This window comes from Eretmochelys imbricata, chromosome 2 (assembly GCF_965152235.1).
Source record: "Eretmochelys imbricata isolate rEreImb1 chromosome 2, rEreImb1.hap1, whole genome shotgun sequence".
Classification (NCBI taxonomy): Eukaryota; Metazoa; Chordata; order Testudines; family Cheloniidae; genus Eretmochelys; species Eretmochelys imbricata.
The window spans coordinates 51480630-51495676 of NC_135573.1; the positions used below are offsets into that span (position 1 = coordinate 51480630).

General features: G+C 45.1%; 2 protein-coding genes across 2 annotated transcripts; both read right to left on the reverse strand.

Annotated features, from left to right (window-relative positions):
• On the reverse strand, nt 1-2453 carry LOC144260337 (fatty acid-binding protein, adipocyte-like). The gene is made up of 4 exons (XM_077808940.1): nt 2381-2453; nt 1116-1288; nt 687-788; nt 1-51 (listed from the first exon to the last, which is right to left on the reverse strand). The coding sequence occupies exons 1-4, from the start codon at nt 2451-2453 to the stop codon at nt 1-3; spliced, it is 399 nt and encodes a 132-aa protein (XP_077665066.1).
• Nucleotides 2454-7375: 4922 nt separating this feature from the next.
• Nucleotides 7376-9910, reverse strand: LOC144260339 (myelin P2 protein-like). Its single transcript, XM_077808941.1, has 4 exons — nt 9838-9910; nt 8918-9090; nt 8036-8137; nt 7376-7414 (listed from the first exon to the last, which is right to left on the reverse strand). The coding sequence occupies exons 1-4, from the start codon at nt 9908-9910 to the stop codon at nt 7376-7378; spliced, it is 387 nt and encodes a 128-aa protein (XP_077665067.1).
• Between the last annotated feature and the right edge of the window lie 5137 nt (nt 9911-15047).

Here is a 15047-nt window from a genome sequence, read left to right on the forward strand (position 1 = left end):
TCATGCTCTCTCATAGACTCTAGTGCAAGTGATATTGTTCATGGTGTATTCCTGTAAGAAAAAAGGGAGTTTATTGAAACTCATGAACTATCAGTGAGATTCAGACTGCTGTTGAAATAAAAGAGCCAATCTTTTCTCCCCACTCAGAACTATAGTAATAGTACTTTACTAATTCCCTAGATACAGATCTGGGTTCTTTGCCTTTTTCTTCAATTTAAGCAGAAGAGGAAAGGACATTTTGTCCATTATTGCAATAAGACAATGGCGCTCATCGCTTCATCTCAGCCTTGACCATCCCAAAAAGTGGGTCATGTTTAGGTAGTTCTCATTTGCTTCCATTGGGTTTCATCTTACTCCACTTCCATTGGAGCACAGGTATATTTTGACTATGCAATTCAAACAGGGTTTTTCTGGTTACAGCAGCAGTTTGGACAGTGCTGCCATGTGTGCAGCCAGCCATTCACCAGTTAATTCTTCCACACACAGGACTGAGTTTTGCTTCCCACCCCCAGCAGGTATAGATATTTGAGGCAGGTGGGGAATAGTTCCACACTAAATCATAGTCTAGGCAGTCAGAAGAAATGCAATTAAGTGGCTTTTTAGAAAGCCCTGGGTTTGTTTGAATCAGCCCTGATGCAATTCCATTAACATCTACTTAATGCCAGTAGTCAAATGATCTCACTCACCACAATCATCTTTCCATCCACTAGTTTTCTCTTTATTGTGGTCTCTTTACCATCCCACTTCTGTACCTGAGTTATTGAGCCTTCTCCCAAGGTGACAATGCTCTGCAAAGAGAGTAATTGACCAGAATCAGAGTTAGGGGGATAGTCTGAAGTTTAGAACTGGAGAACTGAGATGTTTTCAGCTCAGCTATTTGTGTTTATGTTAATGCAAGAACACATGCTAGCAAAGTTGACTGCTCCCATTCTTGTTATCCAACAGCAGGCACTGATGGTTAAAAATGAGTTTAGGAGATTTAAAATGGTATTTAAGCCAGAACCAAGTTTCACATTCTCTGAACACTTTGTTTCAGTAGGGCACTTTCTCCCTTCAGTTTGTTTCTCCTCAGTGGAGTAATGGGAATGACGGATGAGTGCTGCTTTAGTACTCACCTTGGTTTTCCTGTCATCTGCTGTGGTTTCGTCAAACTCCTCCCCCAACTTGAAGGAGATCTCAGTATTTTTGAAAGTACTCTTGGTTTTGATGGTTATCACATCACCATCTGTGCTGATGGTCACAGTGGGTTTGGCCAGGCTGCCCAGTTTCCTGGTGGCTAAACCCACACCTGCAGAGGCACAAGACACTTATGTTCACTGTCAAGAAGCAAGACATTTCTTTAAAAAGTGTCTACCCTCTCTGTGTGGGCCATTCAAGACACATGTTGGGAGTTCAGGCTCAATGCCTCATCAGATCTGAATGTTTCTAGCCACCTGACAACCAGGCTACTTAAACCTCTTATTTATACAGCTGACAGGCCTGTAAAAAGGTACACACACATACACAAAATTAAATTGAAGTGGTACCATAGTTCCATCAGCAGCTGACAAACCCTATCCCACATGGAATCTAGAATGAGCTGGTGGAGGGAGGTCAGCTTGATGAGCTTTGCATTTTCAGTTTAAAGGTACATTCTGCTGCTAACATCCTCTCAGCAAGGCAGTAATCACAAGGTAGAGGACTTTAACCCAATCAGTGATCCCCAAAGTTATGCAGGTTTTAGATTTATCCTCCTTCAGGGTTCCAATTATAGCTCAGCTGTTACCCATCCACTGCTTCCCCTAAGCACTGCACTCTGGTGCCAGGAATAGTAAGTTATTGGTGATATTTCTAGCTCCGATACCAACATCCACATTTTGGTCTCTTACAATAGAAAATCTGAGACAACACCATTGATGTGCGCTAGATGTACACCAGCATAGATCAAAACAAGATTTAGCCTTCAGTTGTTTAGCTTACATTACTTTATAGTGGTAGATGCTAGGATCCAGAGCCTGGCCTTCTATGTCCCAATTATCAAGACAGAAAGACTTTCTACACATGCTACTGAACAAGCAAATTACACCTACAATGTTATAGCAGCAGCTTCTTCCCTTTCAATCCTAATCCCCTGCCTAAAAAGATGCAAGGTCAGAATCCCATATAAAGGGATAGGAAGACACAGTAGGCATTTCTAGTTAACTGAAGCAACATTTCCTTTTTAAAAAAGGAATTTAAACTCTGATACATCCTCATTTTTTCCTTATTGAGTACTAGGGAACTACATAAGCAAGAGTCCCTAAGAACAATGAAAGAAATCCCAGGACAAGTAAGTGGCTAGTTATGTTTTCCCTGCTGAACAGTGGAACATCCCTAAATATCACAATATCATTTTTCTCACCCAGTTCTTTCATATAGTCCTCAAATTTTTCACTGGAGACAAACTTCCAGATTCCCACAAATAGGTCACACATTCTGTAGGGCTTGTTAAGTAATGCTCCACAAAGGAAAAGTCAGCAACTCTCAGTAAGAAGGAGCAAAAGAAAATGGAGAAACCACCTTAGATAGCTTCTTTAAAAGGATGACCTGAACATGTGATTCTCTGGGGCTGACCAATGGGAACTGAAGTGTTTTTGGAGACTCCATTCCAGGAGCAGATTACATCAGAGACTCCATTTCACTTCCATTTCTTTTAGTGCAAAACCCCAATCAAAAGTGGTAGCAATACCTTAAAGCTGAATGAATTATGCGAACAGGATCCTGACATTTTGATACATCTTAAAGTCCAAACATACCATGTTTCATAGCTTCAAAAAAAATTTCCCCAACAGAAGAACTTCTTACCTGCTTTCCTAAATGAGAGCAGCAGTAGTTTTAAAGGAACACCAAAATTAACAAAGAAGGCTACAGTACACCAATAAACAGCAAAATGGGTGTTAGCGGGTCTTTCCTGTATCAACATAATAACAAAAGAAAATGGGTATTTGAAAACAAAACAGAATATTAATTTTAAAACTACATTGTGTCTGAGAATATTTTACCTACTACAGAGACAATTAATCCTAAGATTCTTATAAATGAAAGAAGTTAAACTAATATTTTCTCTGTTTATTGTTTGATTGCTTTGTTCATTGGACAACACTTTATGCATAGTCAGTTCCATTTGTTGTTTGTGTGCATCTCCCACAAAGCACCAGGGGAGAGTAAGACATTTAAAAAACTAAGGACATGAGGCTTTAAAAGTACAAACGTGGCTGGGTGACCTGGGAATACACTGTAGCTGTGACAATATTTAATTTATTGTCAAGTAGACGTTGTCCTTCCAACAGGTGACAAAGTCTACAGCAGGAGGCATATCAGAAAGGGCAGAGCAATGGGATCAGACAAACCCCTTGACTGCTTCAAATGGAGACTGAGGTCTGAGGGTGTCCAAAAAGAACACAGGTATTGATGTCTTTGGGATTGGACACAGGGACCATAAAGATGCTGCTGCTCTTGCGGCCATATTAAGAGAGCTAGTGACTTTGGAGTTCTGCCCCCAAAAGGCCCTATGGAGGAGGCAGATAGTACTTGGGGCTGAATTATGGTGTTTACTTCTGAGACTTGGAGCAACATCAGTGGAAAAACTCCCATTGACTTCAATGGGGCCAGGATTTCATGTTTGGTGTCAGTGGGCTGCCTGTATTTCTGGCCCCGGTGGAGGGAGTTAGTGGGCATGAAGATTTTTGATGCTACTATATTTTAAAAACAGTTTTCATTTTTATGGGTGTCTTAGTGTAGGATTTATGGCTGTACCGGCAACATACACATAAGGAATGGAAGATGAGATGCTGCAAAAAGTAAAGGGAGTAAGCAGTGTGATTTGGCATACACCTTGCTAGATCTGTGCTTTCTTTCCTTTTCTCTAAATCTTTTTTCTTTTAAAATATATTCGATCACCAGTTTTGTGATCACTTTTCCAAGAAATGGACTGAACTTTGCAGTTGCAAATGGACAATTTTTCAAATCACATCTAGGTGTTGTATGTCTCATGGCCACCCCTCTACAGATTCACATGTGGGGAGATTCCTGCTGTGTCATCTCCTAGTAAAATCCAGCATCAGGGTGAGCTGAGATAACATACTATTGATTGCTTTTGGTGTTGGAAGCACCTTTTCTGCCTTGGACAAAAGGCAGAAAAATCATAAGAGGAAAAGGTGAGGGAGGCCACTTGCTATCAAACAACTACTAGATGAGTGTGTATTTTTTTAAAACAAAATAAAGCATTAATGTGTTAGGGTGGAAGTAGAATCCAAGTGGTGGACTATAAAGGGAACAAAGGAAACTGGAGAAACAGGGAACTGAAGCCTAGAGTTTGTGTTCTGCATTACCTCAGGAAATTTACTTCTGGCCACTCTTTTAAAAGACAGCTGGGAAAGTAAGTCATAGCCTACAAATGATCTGATCACCATAGTGGAAAGCTCTGCTGGTAATGGAGGGATGAATACCAGAGGAACACCCCTGAACAAATTTCTCCTATGATCCAAATATTTTACATTTAGTTGAAGTGTGATAGCTAAGAATCTTACAGTCCCATGACCTTCTCAGGATATTGAGTAACTCAAGATGTAAGAACAAGAAAAAGAATCACACCTGATTCAGATATAAATGCCAGTATTCAGAGAATGGGAGGTATAGAAGTACTCAGTGTACAGTTCATTTTCCACAGCATTTTGGAAACTAATTTTATTAGTTTATTAGTTTGCTGCTCTAGTTCGGTTAGACCTAAGCTGAGCTGCAAACTGTTGGAATTTTTACATAGAACCATAGAAAATTAGGGTTGGAAGAGACCTCAGAAGGTAATCTAGTCCAACCCTCTGCTTAAAGCAGGAACAACCCCAACTAACTCATCCTAGCCAGGGCTTTGTCAAGCTAGGCCTTAAAAACCTCTAAGGATGGAGATTCCACCACTTCCCTAGATATCGCATTCCAGTGCTTCACCACCCTCCTAGTGAAATAGTTTTTCCTAATATCCAATCTAGACCTCCCCCACTGCAATTTGAGACCATTGCTCCTTGTTCTGTTATCTGCCACCACTGAGAACAGCCTAGATCCATCCTCTTTGGAACCCCCTTTCAGGTGGTTGAAGGCTGCTATCAAATCCCCCTTCACTCTTCTCTTCTGCAGACTAAATAAGCCCAGTTCCCTCAGCCTCTCCTCATAAGTCATGTACCCCAGCCCCCTAGTCATTTTTGTTGCCCTGTGCTGGGCTCTCTCCAATTTTTCCACATCCCTTCTGTAATGGGGGCCTCAAAACTGGACACAATACTCCAGATGTAGCCTCACCAGTGCCAAATAGAGGGGAATAATCACTTCCCTCAATCTGCTGGCAATGCTCCTAATAATGCAGCCCAATATACCATTAGCCTTCTTGGCAACAAGGGCACACTGTTGACTCATGTACAGCTTCTCGTCCACTGTAATCGCCAGGTCCTTTTCTGTGGACTGCTGCTTAGCCAGTCGGGCGCCAGCCTGTAGCAGCGCATGGGATTCCTCCATCCTAAGTGCAAGACTCTGCACTTGTCCTTGTTGAACCTCATCACATTTCTTTTGGCTCAATCCTCCAATTTCTCTAAGTCCCTCTGGACCCTATCCCTACTCTCTAGCATATCTACCTCTCCCCCCAGCTTAGTGTCATCTACACGCTTGCTGAGGAGGGCAATCCATACCATCACCCAGATCATTAATGAACAAAACTGGCCCTAGGGCACGCTGCTTGATACCGGCTGCCAACTAGACATCGAGCTGTTGATCACTACCTGTTGAGCCCAACGATCTAGCCAGCTTTTTATCCACTGTATAGTCCATTCATCCAATCCATACTTCTTTAACTTGCTGACAAGAATACTGTGGGAGACTGTATCAAAAGTTTTGCTAAACCCAAGGTATCTCATATCCACTGCTTTCTCCATATCCACAGAGCCAGTTATCTCATTGTAGAAGGCAATCAGGTTGGTCAGGCATAACTTGCCCTTGTGAATCCATGTTAACTGTTCCTGATCACCTTCTTCTCCAAGTGTGTCAAAATGTACTTGCTTATTGCAGCAGAGTTATACTTACTTTCCAGTTAGTACCTTTCACGGGTAACTGTGCTGCACTATTTGCATGATTACACTATTAAGCTTCCATGGCTAGATACTGTTTGGAGTAAAACAGGTGTCTGATCCCACAGCTCATGTACTATGGAACTTAATTTGGAGAGGCTTCCCCACTTGTAGGTTGAGAAATTGATCTATTTGATAACTGCCATCAGATAGCTCTTTGATAAAGATGGCAGTTGCTGAGGAAGCAAGTGTTATTGCTTTAGCTAGAACAGAAGTGTCAGTCATTCTAGTAATGGGAGATAATATTGTAATCACAGGGTTTAAGGCTAGAGGATCCACCAGATCATCTGGTCTGACCTCCGGTCTATCACAGACCACCACTCAGCACCTGCACACAACCCAAAAACTGAATAGTTTGGTCCGATTTACAACCTTGTGGAGACTAGATTATGTGCCACAGGCAGAGAACAGGAAGGACAGAGGTACACCAATGCCACAATGCCAGGGAAATGATTGAGATATATACCCAAATAATCCTGGCAAGTGACCTGCTCCATACATTGCAGAGCAAGGCAACCTTCTCCTGCTTCCCTCCCCGCACAGGTCAGTGTCAATCTGATCAGGGGAACATTCCTTTCTAACCTCACATACTGTGATCAGCTAGACCCTGAGAATGGGAGCAAGAACCAGCCAGCCAAGCAGAGAGAACGCTCATCAGTGCTACTTCAGAGCCCTGGCCCTCCCCATCAAGCATCCCATCCCCAGTGTCCCCTGATGCTTCAGAGGAAGCAAATAAAAAACAAAAAATCCTCTCCAGAATACATTGGGGATTTGTGTAGAGGGAAGGAAAGAAATATATATCTCTTGATCCCGGCTGAAACTCTGCAGCATGAGTTTAGGAACAAAACAAACCGGAAGTGAGCCTAGGGCTGTTGATTCCCCATCCCCAATCACTAGCAATGACTGACAGGGTTCCTGGGGTTTTTTTTGGTTTTTAAAAAACCCCCACACCCAAACAAACCTCTCTCTCTACCACTGCTTTATAACGGTGGTTTGTATTTCAGTACTATTTTAGACTGGCAGAGAGTCAGCTAAGAGTAGACTATTCCACCATGTGTTCAGAAGCGACTTATTTAATAGCCACAGTCACCAATAGCTCAAATTAGTTACAGAACTGCTTTGAATGCATTTGTTTCTCAAGGTGAAGCAAGATGCTTGTGCAAGCAGACAGCAGTGTAGTGCAGCTAGTCCTTGATCAGAACTTGCTGCTGAGAATCTGTTCTGGTGTGGAGACGGGAATTCCTCATGCTCTCTCAGACTCTAGTGCAGGTGACATTGTTCATGGTGCATTCCTAGCAGGGGGAAAAAATATAAAATTGACTGAAACTTCTGAACTATCACACCAGAATTTTATGAGTCTAAGTAGGGCAAGGATGTTTGTCATTTCTCAGAGTCAAGGGTGTTTATTTAGTGCCCATCACTAGAATATTCATGTTAGCAGAAAAAGAACCCAGACATTTCTTGCCTCCAAGAACTCTTTAGTGCTAGCGGATCACTAAATATACTCTACTTCTCTGCCTAGTGCACTTGAACAGCAGGCCTTATCTTCCCCTAGCTTCCTGTTCATCATGTAGCAGCTAGTACAGTGATACAGCCCATAGGTGCTGGAACTAGGGGTGCTGCTGCATCCCCTGGCTTTAAGTGGTTTCCATTATATACCGGGTTACAGTTTGGTTCATTGCATCTCAGCACCTGCACTATAGAAGTTGTTCCAGCACCCTGATACAGACCTTATTTTTGGTCTCTTTAGGGCTTCCCCACCAGTTTTATTTCAAGTGAAGCTTCCCTATGCTGTATATTCCTCCCTTGTTCACCATCATAAGTCACAGCAGCATTTAGTTTGTACTTTTCTATTTCAAAAGAATTTAGTGCCCAGATGAGCGTTTAAAAAAAAATAAAAAGATTGAACTCACCACAACCATCTTCCCATCCACCAGCGCTCTCTTGATTGTGGTCTGTTTGCCATCCCACTTCTGCACCTGAGTCAGAGAGCCACTGTCCACAGTTACAGTGCTCTGCCAAAAGAAGAGAAGTAAATGGACCCTGGGATATTCTGATGGGACACTTTCAGTCTCTCCTGTTGCAGCTATCTACTTCAAATAAATTAATTGGGCCACCACGGGAGACTCACTCTGTTGTCAGAGTACTTAGGGCACTCACCTGAGAGGTGGGAGATGCCCGTACAAATTCCTTCTTCTCAGGCCAGGTGAACGTGGGGGATTTAAACTGAAGTCTCCCACATCCCTAACCACTGGGCTGAGGAAGGCTGCCACCACCACCTCCACCTCCTGCAAACCATTCTGGCCGGGTTCCAGCTGTGGGCTGCAAGCAGGAGATAGGCGCCCAATTCTGTGAGAGGGAGGGACCTTACACCACACCCCTCTCATTGTCATCTCCCATTGGCTAGCTTAGGCAGTTCACTGCCTAGCATGCCAGTTTCTGTGGATCCAGGTCTAATGTCTGCGGATCATTCTGCAGGTGCCCGTCTCTGCTCATGCATTGTATAATGAGCCTAGGTACCTAACTCAGGCTTTGTGAATCTCAGGGATTTTCTGGTTGCCTAGACATTAGACCTGGATCCGCAAAGAGACTTAGATGTTGCAATGCCTTAGACCTTAGAAGAGAGGTGGGATTTAGTTTGTGGGTACATGATTGCCCTAGAGTCAGCCAGAAGAGACAGCCATGGGGACTGGGAAGGAAGAAAGTCACATCAAGACAAAAATAATCATAAGCAAGAAAGGGCACAAAGCCAGGTGTCCTTTGCAGGAGGATTAGCCTGAAGGATTAGCCCTCACCATGGTTTTCCTGTCATCTACTGTGGTTTCTTCAAACTCTTCTCCCAGCTTGAAGGAGATCTTGGTGTTTTTAAAGGTGCTCTCTGTCTTGATGGTTATTATATCCCCATTGATGCTGATGATCACACTGGGCTTGTCCAGGCTGCCAAGTTTCCTACTAGTAAAACCCACCCCTTGAAAAAGAAAAGCAAAAGTTAACCACTTGGATTTTACATGCACATCCAGAAGGGACACATAGCTCACTGGAACTTGCTGAACAGGTCTGTGGATGTATGAGAAGTCATCTCACTAACACTTGAGTGGGCTCTAGGTGGAGTACAAAGGAGGACACTGAGATTAGCAGAAATATAGAAAGGGGGAAAAATCTATGAGGTAAAAAACTGTTATTTTTATGGTCACTTTTGAAATTGACACAGCCACTAGATTAAAGTGTGCTTATAATGCTAGGTCACTGCTAGAGCCAAACCCCAGCTACTGAATTTAAATCCTTATCCAAAACTTTCTAAGTCTTCAGGGATATTTGTTCGGGGCAACATACCTGGGTATCAGCTATTCACATAGTTACATTAGGGCCCTCATAACTTTTATTGAGTATTATTTTATTATTTTATTGGTATTAGCAAGCATTAACCCACAGGTTCCACAAGCAACTCATTCAGAGTACTGATAGTCAAGAAAGCATTATCAGTAGATAACAGCCCCAGGAAGATTCAAACAGTATCTCCCCTGAATCGTTAGCTAGAAAGAAATTTGTGAAATATGAAGAAAAGCCAGGAACTATGCAAATCCAAATAAGCATCAGCAATCTAAAGTGAAGCAACCATGAGTAGAAAACTAAATTGAGTAAATAAATAGAATTAAATACATTCTCAGAATCATCAGAGAGAGATTTCTTGCTTGAATTCTAGTACATGCCTTACCCAGTTCTTTCATATAGCTGTCAAAGTTTTCACTAGAAATGAGTTTCCAGGCTCCTAAAAATAACTCACACATGATACAGACAATGGTTGATACTATTACTAAGCAAAGAAGAAATTACTCTCACTAGAAGACCTGAAGCTATTATGAGCTACATAAGCTCAATGGCTTCCTTTTAAAGGTGCCCTGAACATGTGATACTCAGCGACATCCAATCAGGAGAGGCAATGCAAAGACACCAATCATTTCCTTTTTCTTTCTTTTAGCATAAACCTAAAATCCTTACAGCTGGCAGAGTACACAAGGAAAGTTGTTCAGTAAAGGATGGTAGTCCCAAAGGTAGCTTCTAAGCCCTGGTCTACACTAGGACTTTAGGTCGAATTTAGCAGCGTTAAATCGATGTAAACCTGCACCCGTCCACACGATGAAGCCCTTTATTTCGACTTAAAGGGCTCTTAAAATCGATTTCCTTACTCCACCCCTGACAAGTGGATTAGCGCTTAAATCGGCCTTGCCGGCTTGAATTTGGGATACTGTGGACACAATTCGACGGTATTGGCCTCCAGGAGCTATCCCAGAGTGCTCCATTGTGACCGCTCTGGACAGCACTCTCAACTCAGATGCACTGGCCAGGTAGACAGGAAAAGAACCGCGAACTTTTGAATCTCATTTCCTGTTTGGCCAGCGTGGCAAGCTGCAGGTGACCATGCAGAGCTCATCAGCAGAAGTGACCATGATGGAGTCCAAGAATCGCAAAAGAGCTCCAGCATGGACTGAACGGGAGGTACGGGATCTGATCGCTGTATGGGGAGAGGAATCTGTGCTATCAGAACTCCGTTCCAGTTTTCGAAATGCCAAAACCCTTGTCAAAATCTCCCAGGGCATGAAGGACAGAGGCCATAACAGGGACCCGAAGCAGTGCCGTGTGAAACTTAAGGAGCTGAGGCAAGCCTACCAGAAAACCAGAGAGGCGAACGGCCGCTCCGGGTCAGAGCCCCAAACATGCCGCTTCTATGATGAGCTGTATGCCATTTTAGGGGGTTCAGCCACCACTACCCCAGCCGTGCTGTTTGATTCCTTCAATGGAGATGGAGGCAACACGGAAGCAGGTTTTGGGGACGAAGAAGATGATGATGATGAGGAGGAGGAGGTTGTAGATAGCTCACAGCAAGCAAGCGGAGAAACCGGTTTTCCTGACAGCCAGGAAGTGTTTCTCACCCTGGACCTGGAGCCAGTACCCCCCGAACCCACCCAAGGCTGCCTCCTGGACCTGGCAGGTGGAGAAGGGACCTCTGGTGAGTGTACCTTTTAAAATACTATACATGGTTTAAAAGCAAGCATGTGAAAGGATTAATTTGCCCTGGCATTCGCGGCTCTCCTGGATGTACTCCCAAAGCCTTTGCAAAAGGTTTCTGGGGAGGGCAGCCTTATTGCATCCTCCATGGTAGGACACTTTACCACTCCAGGCCAGTAACACGTACTCGGGAATCATTGTACAACAAAGCATTGCAGTGTATGTTTGCTGGCGTTCAAACAACATCCATTCTTTATCTCTCTGTGTTATCCCCAGGAGAGTGAGATATCATTCATGGTCACCTGGTTGAAATAGGGTGCTTTTCTTCAGGGGACACTCAGAGGAGCCCGTTCCTGCTGGACTGTTTGCCTATGGCTGAACAGAAATGTTCCCCGCTGTTAGCCACGGGGAGGGGGAGGGTTGAGGGGGTAGCCATGTGGTGGGGGGAGGCAAAATGCGACCTTGTAACGAAAGCACATGTGCTATGTATGTAATGTTAACAGCAAGGTTTACCATGAAAGAGTGTAGCCACTGTTTTATAAAATGTGTCTTTTTAAATACCGCTGTCCCATTTTTTTTCTCCACCAGCTGCATGTGTTTCAATGATCACAGGATCTTCTCCTTCCCAGAGGCTAGTGAAGATTAGAAAAAAAAAAAAACACACTCGTGATGAAATGTTCTCTGAGCTCATGGTGTCCACCCACACTGACAGAGCACAGACGAATGCGTGGAGGCAAATAATGTCAGAGTGCAGGAAAGCACAAAATGACTGGGAGGAGAGGTGGCGGGCTGAAGAGAGTAAGTGGCGGGCTGAAGACAGGGCTGAAGCTCAAATGTGGCGGCAGCGTGATGAGAGGAGGCAGGATTCAATGCTGAGGCTGCTGGAGGTCCAAACCAGTATGCTCCAGTGTATGGTTGAGCTGCAGCAAAGGCAGCTGGAGCACAGACTACCACTACAGCCCCTGTGTAACCAACCGCCCTCCTCCCCAAGTTCCATAGCCTCCACACCCAGACACCCACGAACGCGGTGGGGGGGGGCCCGGCCAACCAGCCACTCCACCACAGAGGATTGCCCAAAAAACAGAAGGCTGGCATTCCATAAATTTTAAAGTTGTAAACTTTTAAAGTGCTGTGTGGCATTTTCCTTCCCTCCTCCACCACTCCTCCTGGGCTATCTTGGTAGTCATCCCACTATTTGTGTGATGAATGAATAAAGAATGCATGAATGTGAAGCAACAATGACTTTATTGCCTCTGCAAGCGGTGATCGAAGGGAGGAGGGGAGGGTGGTTAGCTTACAGGGAAGTAGAGTGAACCAAGGGGCAGGGGGTTTCATCAAGGAGAAACAAACAGAACTTTCACACCGTAGCCTGGCCAGTCATGAAACTGGTTTTCAAAGCTTCTCTGATGCGTACCACGCCCTCCTGTGCTCTTCTAACCGCCCCGGTGTCTGGCTGCGCGTAACCAGCAGCCAGGCGATTTGCCTCAACCTCCCACCCCACCACAAACGTCTCCCCCTTACTCTCACAGATATTGTGGAGCGCACAGCAAGCAGTAATAACAGTGGGAATATTGGTTTCGCTGAGGTGTAAGCGAGTCAGTAAACTGCGCCAGCGCGCCTTTAAACGTCCAAATGCACATTCTACCACCATTCTGCACTTGCTCAGCCTGTAGTTGAACAGCTCCTGGCTACTGTCCAGGCTGCCTGTGTACGGCTTCATGAGCCATGGCATTAAGGGGTAGGCTGGGTCCCCAAGGATAACTATAGGCATTTCAACATCCCCAACAGTTATTTTCTGGTCTGGGAATAAATTCCCTTCCTGCAGCTTTTGAAACAGACCAGAGTTCCTGAAGATGCGAGCGTCCTGTACCCTTCCCGGCCATCCCACGTTGATGTTGGTGAAACGTCCCTTGTGATCCACCAGAGCTTGCAGCACTATTGAAAAGTACCCCTTGCAGTTTATGTACTCGCCGGCTTGGTGCTCCGGTGCCAAGATAGGAATATGGGTTCTGTCTATGGCCCCACCACAGTTAGGGAATCCCATTGCAGCAAAGCCATCCACTATGACCTGCACATTACCCAGGGTCACTACCCTTGATATCAGCAGATCTTTGATTGCGTGGGCTACTTGCATCACAGCAGCCCCCACAGTAGATTTGCCCACTCCAAATTGATTCCCAACTGACCGGTAACTGTCTGGTGTTGCAAGCTTCCACAGGGCTATCGCCACTCGCTTCTCAACTGTGAGGGCTGCTCTCATCTTGGTATTCATGCGCTTCAGGGCAGGGGAAATTAAGTCACAAAGTTCCATGAAAGTGCCCTCACGCATGCGAAAGTTTCGCAGCCACTGGGAATCGTCCCAGACCTGCAACACTATGCGGTCCCACCAGTCTGTGCTTGTTTCCCGAGCCCAGAATCGGCATTCCACAGCATGAACCTGCCCCATTAGCACTATGATGCATGCATTGGCAGGGCCCATGCTTTCAGAGAAATCCGTGTCCATGTCCTGATCACTCACGTGACCGCGCTGACGTCGCCTCCTCTCCCGGTATCGCTCTGCCAGGTTCTGGTGCTGCATATACTGCTGGATAATGTGTGTGGTGTTTAATGTGCTCCTAATTGCCAAAGTGAGCTGAGCGGCCTCCATGCTTGCCTTGGTATGGCGTCCGCACAGAAAAAAGGCGCGGAACGATTGTCTGCCGTTGCTCTGACGGAGGGAGGGGCGACTGACGACATGGCTTACAGGGTTGGCTTCAGGGAGCTAAAATCAACAAAGGGGGTGGCTTTACATCAAGGAGCATTTCAGGCAGGACTTCACGGAGGGTTCCAATAAGAAATGGCGCACCTAAGTTATTGTTCTTATTGGAACAAGGAGGTTAGTCTGGCCTCTGATTGATACATGGCTAGATTTACCTCGCTGCACCTTCTCTGTGAGTGACTGCAGTGTGACCTAGAGGAATGAGTCCCCTAGACGGGGGAGGGGGGGAAGCAAATGAGTACAAAACAAATCTGGTCTATTTCTTGTTTTGATCCACTCCATCTATCTTTTACATCTTTGGCTGGTAGCAGACGGTGCAGAAGGACTGCATGCCATCCACATCTCATGGCTGCTCGGCAGAAAATGGTACAATAGGACTGCTAGCCATCCTCATCTCTTGCCTGCCCGGTAGAAGATTATGCAATAGGACTGCTAGCAATCCGTATCACCTGCCTGCTCACCATAAGATGGTTCAATAGGACTGACTGCAGGACTAAAGAGAATGACTTGATCAAGTCACTCCTAATTTAGTTCCTGTGCCCATGTCTGCCCAGGCGCTCCCAGCCGACGTGGCCAGGAGCACCTCAGACGTGACGATGACGGCTACCAGTCCTATTGCACCGTCTGCTGCCACAAGGCAATGGGTTGCTGCTACTGTGTAGCAATGCAGTACCACGTCTGCCAGCACCCAGGAGACATACGGTGACAGTTACCTGAGCGGGCTCCATGCTTGCCGTGGTATGGCGTCTGCACAGGTAACTCAGGAAAAAAGGCGCGAAACGATTGTCTGCCCTTGCTTTTATGGAGGGAGGGAGGGAACGGGGGCCTGACGATATGTACCCAGAACCACCCGCGACAATGTTTTAGCCCCATCAGGCATTGGGATCTCAACCCAGAATTCCAATGGGCAGCGGAGACTGCGGGAACTGTGGGATAGCTACCCACAGTGCAACGCTCCGGAAGTTGACTCTAGCCTCGGTACTGTGGAAGCACTCCGCCGAGTTAATGCACTTAATGCACTTAGAGCATTTTCTGTGGGGACACACACACTCGAATATATAAAACCGATTTCTAAAAAAATGACTTCTATAAATTCGACCTAATTTCGTAGTGTAGACATACCCTAAATGAAATTGAGTTTTTTTCAATCAGCTTTCCCA

Excerpts from the sequence above, each read along its gene's own strand:
- LOC144260339 (XM_077808941.1), bottom strand. The coding sequence starts at position 9,910 with ATGTGTGAGTTATTTTTAGGAGCCTGGAAACTCATTTCTAGTGAAAAC. Across the intron at positions 9,091-9,837 it reads CAGCTATATGAAAGAACTGG|GGGTGGGTTTTACTAGTAGG; the intron begins GTAAGGCATGTA and ends TTCTTTTTCAAG. Across the intron at positions 7,415-8,035 it reads TGGATGGGAAGATGGTTGTG|GAATGCACCATGAACAATGT; the intron begins GTGAGTTCAATC and ends TCCCCCTGCTAG.
- LOC144260337 (XM_077808940.1), bottom strand. The coding sequence starts at position 2,453 with ATGTGTGACCTATTTGTGGGAATCTGGAAGTTTGTCTCCAGTGAAAAA. Across the intron at positions 789-1,115 it reads CAGATGACAGGAAAACCAAG|AGCATTGTCACCTTGGGAGA; the intron begins GTGAGTACTAAA and ends CTCTCTTTGCAG. Across the intron at positions 52-686 it reads TGGATGGAAAGATGATTGTG|GAATACACCATGAACAATAT; the intron begins GTGAGTGAGATC and ends TTTTTCTTACAG.